Raw genomic sequence first — 6,334 nt, forward strand, 5'->3', positions numbered from 1 at the left:
TATATATTAAAAAAGCCAAAGGGCTAATAGATTAGAAAGGAGTGGTACAAAATAGGTTGGATGAGTGGGTCAAAGTAAGAATGCAAAACACCCGGTATACAACACATACCAAAATCTCCAAAAAAGTACATGTATACCCAAGATCATAATAATATAATCTCTACACTAAAATCTCCAAACAAAGCAAAATTCACAAGCCGTTTGGAAGTAGCAGTTGGATCGGTGAAAGCTATAAATGCCAAACAGATGGAGAAAATACTTGTTGAGGCCTTCAACCTCTAATAGGGAGTCTTCTTCCTACACAAAATTCACAATCCGTTTCAGTTGAGTCACCCCCTAGATGCGTGTGTAGGCTGGCCAAGGACTGAAAGAAAGGGAGAACGAAAAGCTGGAGTAATTGATTTACCAAAAAAGGACTCATGAAAACTTTTTACATAGATAATAGGAGCATGGGTGCGATCCAATATACATTATCTCTTACCGCTGGTTCTCGGTAGGGAACTTACTAACAAATTGTTAAGTTTTCTACCATTACCCGAAGCAACCAAGGTCTCATCCATTAAGTTCCCGAGTTTTAGTAGGCCTTTATTCTTTTTCTTCTTCCTAGATGTGTAAACCTTCCAATCTTCATCCGAAGATTGGCTCAACTGATCAATGTATTGGTCAAAAAATTATCAGGCAGGTGTAGGCTGTTGCACAACAAGTTCCCCTTGTGCCTGATTGACATTAAAAACTAGTTCGATCAGATCAGATGGTAGGCTGCAGTAGAAAGATCACCTAAGGTAGAATTTTGAGCTTGAAACTGGGGCAATAACTCCTCATCCACTACCAACTGAGGTTATACACAAGGCATAACAAGTGAGCAATCCCCCTCAAGGAAAATAGGAGCAGGCATCAAAGGCTCCTCCACAGGTGAAGAGGTAGTCCCCCCAGGGGCAATAAAACCAGACACCAATTTTTGTCTTGTGGTAATTTCCTCCTAAGGAGTAGATGTGTTCAGAGCAGTGGTGTTAAGCGCGTCCTTATGTAGTTGAGCTTTAGGTTTCAAGTTAGTGTGGAACCTGTGACATTTGTCAAGGGTATGCCCAAACATCTTACTATGCATACAATAAAAGGCATACAATAAAAGGGTATTTATGTTCCATGACAATTTGTTGTCAATATCCATCATTATGCATACAATAAAAGGGTATCTATGTTCCATGACAATTTGTTGTCAATATCCATCATGTGTTGTGTCCAGCCAAACTTCTGTAATATCAGATAAAATGATATCTCTTTCCACAAATATTCTGGCAACAGAAGGTCTGATTAGATTGAAGATGGGTAGATCTAATTTCATGGGATTCCCAAGTATGACCCCGATAGAGTAGAGAACCTGATGATTAAATAGATGCAGTTTAAGACTAAATAAACTAAACCATACTGCACAGTGAGAAATTCATGATTTGGGTTAAAATCAGGAGACTATTTGAGCAACTTCATTAACTTTCCTATAATGTTAAGATATTTCTAAGAAAAAATTTGAGTATAGTCTTCAACTAAGGTTAACTGAATCAACACATGTCTCTCATCAAGAAGTCTCACTTTCCACTTTTTTACTAATTTGATATCTTCAAAACTCTTTCTGATAACTTCCATAAAGGGGTGCCCCAACTGAAATTTTACGATGAGAACGAACTTGCATTTCTTAGTCAAAGTTGAAATTTCTAAATCAGAGGAAAAGATAGTTGTTTTCCCACCCTTCCTACTCTTCTTCTTAACAAAAGGGCAGTTACATGTACTATCACGACAATCCTTATAACTTGACGGGAAGACAATAGCCGACTCCACCAGATGGTTACCCAACACGTGGGCGAAGGAGGCTTTGTCGGGTTCAGCCGAAGGAGGGAGCGCACCCATCGAAGCAGGGACGGCCTGATGGAGGCAGACAGACGTGAAAATGCAAGAGGCGAAAGCGCACGAAGTCGAAGACGCGAAGAAGGAAGCTGGGAGACATGAACACAGTAGGCATAGGTCGAAGCAGACGAAGCCAAAGACGCAAAACACAAGACAACAGAAGCTCGACGTTGAAACAAACGAAGTTGAAGACGCGAAGAAGACGCTCGACGTTGAAACAAACGAAGTTGAAGACGCGAAACAACGGAAGCAGAGAGACGATGAGCGCAGTAGGCGGAGGTTGAAACCAAGGCAATGAACCACGTGCCCTTTTCCTTCGACGCGACTGAATCAAAGAGGTAGACGACGAAAATCTCTATCAGGCGAAACCCTAGTAGAGCAGACGACGGAAATCGCCATTTTGATACACACACACACATATATTTACATATATATGTATGTATATGTTTTTATGCTCTTTTTGTTCATAATTATTGATTTGGCGCATCATATCTTTTTTGCCAAATGTGATCTCTTTACCATCACTTGCTTCTCCTTATTATGCTAGCCCAATAACCCTCTTCAATCTTTAAGTACTTCTACATCATCACATGGGCCTGGTAAGCTCAACCCGCTACCACAGCAAAAACTTGATTTAGGTGCAATGGCGCTATATCATTTGTGTATAGGAGAATCATGTTAGCTTTTTCTTAATACAACTTGTCATGGGTTTTCAATAACAAATTACCAAAGCCAAGAGTTAGAAGTCATTTTCTTCAAATCAATACAAATTTTCAAAGGCCAACTTTGCTTTGGTTGATTCAGACAGCAAATCAATACACATTTACTAAGGCCAGTTGTACTTCGGTTGATTTGAACAGCTAATCCTTGGCAATTCTAGTGACTCCTGAACAAGTCATGGAATCCAAATTTGTTGCCATGCTATTAGAACTTTGAGGGGTCAATTCAAGTACATAAGTTTGCCTCAATCAAAAGGAAAGAATTGGTACAGTCGAGCCCTATATTAGAAATTTCCATTCCATGCACATTGAGAAAGTATGCTGATTTCAAGGGTGGGCTTGTGGGATGGGGTGGGCTAGACTGCACCGCTTGGGCGTCAAAAAGCTATGGTGGAAAAGCTGTGTTTTAGAACCTAATCCAGCTAAGTGCAGTGGTTGCCAAAAAGCTATGTTCTGCTTTTGAAAAGAAAAAAAAAAAGTAATGTCTATCACAGCTTCTTGAAGAGTAGCTTCTTCTATAGCAAACTTCACAATTGCTTCTTCAAACAGCTACAGCTGCCACAAAGAGACCCTTCAACTATTCAAGAGTGGGCATTTATAGGAGAAAGAGAGATGAGTAAGCACATCATATAGCAGCACAAATAGTGGTTGAGCAATTAACTTCATTGGCTTGCTGGAAATTAGTTGGATCCACTTTTATAGGATAAAGAGAGATAGTGTGAGCCCTTCATCTGACAACACTGATAGTAGATAAACAATTAACTTCATTGGTTTACATGAAATTAAACAGTTCCGCTATGACGAGAAAGCAAAAGACTTCTAGCTCGGAAAAAGAAAATATATATATATTGCACCAAACTACTAAAAGCTCCTTGTTTTTAACCTAGTCTCTAAGCCATGTTTTCTAAGGAAGAACAAAAAACTTTTGACATGATTGAATAAAAATTAAAGTTTAAAAAACAGCTAACAAGCAAAATAATAACCATGACAATATCTCAGGAAAAAACTTAAAAAAGCACCATAGAATCAAACGAGCATGAGCCGACACATTATTAATACTTTCCAAGTATGGATAAATAAAAATAAAGAGGTTTATAAATGAGTGACCGATGCATACCTCGCAAACACTATGAAAAGCTGATCATTTTATGAAATAAAAGTTAAGGAATCAACAAAAGTGAAATTTTTTTCCACAAAATTAAAACTTCTGCAAAAGATGAGTTCTAGAGGATACAACAGAGAAAAAGATAAAGCCAACGTGTGACAAGCTGTGGTGTTTGATGGAGATATCAAAACCCATGTATATGAATCTGCAAAAAAGATCCAATTTGGAACAATGATAGAATCGTCACATAAATTTCATTAAAATACATGACGCCTGAGTTAATGTGCATGCCTCTTACATGAACGTTTCTGCAAGAGATGATATCAAGTGGAAAAAAGCAGCAGCAAATTGCTGTGAACTTTCTGATAAATTTGAGAAGGTGTAGTGCTTCATAAGCTACACTCAAGGGATGGTTATTTGATCATTTACCATTTTATAGAATAAATTAAGCATATGAGACATAAACCAAAAACTAAGGGCTTGTTTGGGATCAATTTTGTTTTTTGTTTTTATTTTTAAAAACATTTTTGTTTAATAAGTTTTTTACATGTTTGTTTCTAAAAATGAATTAACATGTTTTTGAAAAGGGCACAAAAAAAATTTTAGGTGTTTTGAGTATTTTGAAAAACAAACATACTTTAATCAAATTGCCAAACATGTTTTGTTTCAAATTAAAAAATAAACAAAATAAAATAAAATAAAAATAGAAAATAAAAACAAAAGTGAGCCCAAATAGCCCCTAAAAATTCACTTACAATTCCAGGTGATCCCAAATAGCCCCTAAAAATTCACTTACAATTCCAGTGAACAATATTGAAACAATTCCAGACAAACCGAGGCCCTCTGCGAGCATGTATCTGAAAACAGATAACAAGTTAAAAACAGGAACTTTTTAAGTTTTTGTTGTAATTTAATGGAAAGATGAAAAAACTGGTTGCTTTCTTACGAAAAATAAGGGAAAAGGACAAATAAGCAGCATTCCAAGTTCTGAAGGCTGCATTACGAATATTATCTTTTTACTAGTTTATAAGAGAACAAAGTCAGAAAAAATTCAAGGCAAGAAAATTTACTTGTCGATATCAAGCCCGGCGTACTTAAATAGGTGGCAAGTGGTTAAGAAATTACAAGTCATAGTCTCACTGCACCAAGCATGCGTGTTTTTTTTTTATTAAAATTAACTACAAAAGGAAACAAAAAAAGAAAAGAGGATTTCGATCAAGCTTACATAAAACACATGCCTAAGTAATGGATTACCTCAACAATTGCTACGAATAAAAAAATCCAAAATATAAAAGGACACAAAACACAAATAAATAAAATTGCAACATAATAAGATTACTTTAGTTGAACACACTATCATATATTTTATCATTTTTGACGGGAGATCAAGGGAAAAAGGTATGCACATCTTCATTTTTGGTTACTTAACAAGAAAAAGTTGGTGAAAAAAAGTCAACATAAAAACCAAATTTTAGTGGTTTGAATTTATGTTGTTTCATTAACACAACTTGCATCTCCTAATTTTTTTTTTTTAACAATTCAAACCACATAATGATAAAAGATATCACAAAGATTGACGAAAAATGGTCAAAATAGTCTCTAGATTTTGTGAGGGGAATCATTCTTGCCTCATTGTGACCCCGTAACTCTTGAAAATTGATCAAAATTAGTTTTACCATTAAAAATAAGAATTATGCATTTTCTTCGAGAGGCAATTCATGTATGGTGTAGGTACTATGTGCGGGAACATTTAATAAAAATAGATAGGATTTTTAACAATGGGACTAAATTGTGGGTCAATTTTCAAGTTTTGTGGGACTAAATATAATACATTAAATAGTTTGGGACCAAAATGGCTCCTTTTTCAAAATCCAGGGATCATTTTGACCATAATATAACATAGTAGTTTAGCAGAGTGATGATGAACTGCATTAGAAGATAAAATAAGACCCCCATTCTCTATACAAGATTTCATATGATCAAGACGTCAAGTACAAACAAATTTAACTAGTGGAACTAGACATATTAGACAAATTAACCAGGCCTTTTTTTTAATCGTATGGTCATTATACATATCAAATATGCCAATCAACATTTTTTTCTTATCCGTGCAAATAAATGAAAATAAAGAAATTTAACTTCATAAGCATCCACCAGACAGCTTTTTTCTACTGCTAAATTATCAAGCTCAACCAAAGAATGTTTTCTCAGATGTGATTGTGATGAACATTTCTCCAAGGAATTTAAAAAAGATTAAGGGACTCTTAGTTCCGCTAAATGAAGAATACAATTTAAAAGGAAATCAGTGACATTTCTCCAAGGAATTTAAAAAAGATTAAGGGACTCTTAGTTCAGCTAAATGAAGAATACAATTTAAAAGGAAATCAGTGTAATTGAAATGTAGTACATTTGGAATAATTTAGAGCTGTGTAAAACAAACGTATGTGTTTATATTTTTGCATTTAGTTTTGAAAAAAAAATGAGAACAATGCAGAACATAGGGGCAGTGGCAGCGACGCTGGCAAGAAGCGAGCAGCTGCCATGAGTATCAGCAAGCAGCGATGGCCAAGGTGATGTCACTGGCGAGCAGCAAACAGTGGAGGGCGGCCGC

The 6,334-nt window shown here is 35.8% G+C and overlaps 1 protein-coding gene across 2 annotated transcripts in view; it reads right to left on the reverse strand.

Annotated features, from left to right (window-relative positions):
- The window catches only part of LOC110031489 (sodium/hydrogen exchanger 6-like), a 64,855-nt gene that overhangs the window by 42,454 nt on the left and 16,067 nt on the right, over positions 1 to 6,334 (reverse strand). For both annotated transcript variants that reach the window (XM_020734705.1, XM_020734706.1), the window contains 6 exons: positions 4,794 to 4,825; positions 4,670 to 4,717; positions 4,520 to 4,580; positions 4,022 to 4,119; positions 3,853 to 3,928; positions 3,736 to 3,755 (listed from right to left, as the gene is read on the reverse strand). In XM_020734705.1, coding sequence (XP_020590364.1) covers positions 3,736 to 3,755; positions 3,853 to 3,928; positions 4,022 to 4,119; positions 4,520 to 4,580; positions 4,670 to 4,717; positions 4,794 to 4,825 — 335 coding nt within the window. The remainder of the gene's footprint in view (positions 1 to 3,735; positions 3,756 to 3,852; positions 3,929 to 4,021; positions 4,120 to 4,519; positions 4,581 to 4,669; positions 4,718 to 4,793; positions 4,826 to 6,334) is intronic.

Source organism: Phalaenopsis equestris, unplaced genomic scaffold (genome assembly GCF_001263595.1).
Source record: "Phalaenopsis equestris unplaced genomic scaffold, ASM126359v1 Scaffold000834, whole genome shotgun sequence".
Taxonomy (NCBI): Eukaryota; Viridiplantae; Streptophyta; class Magnoliopsida; order Asparagales; family Orchidaceae; genus Phalaenopsis; species Phalaenopsis equestris.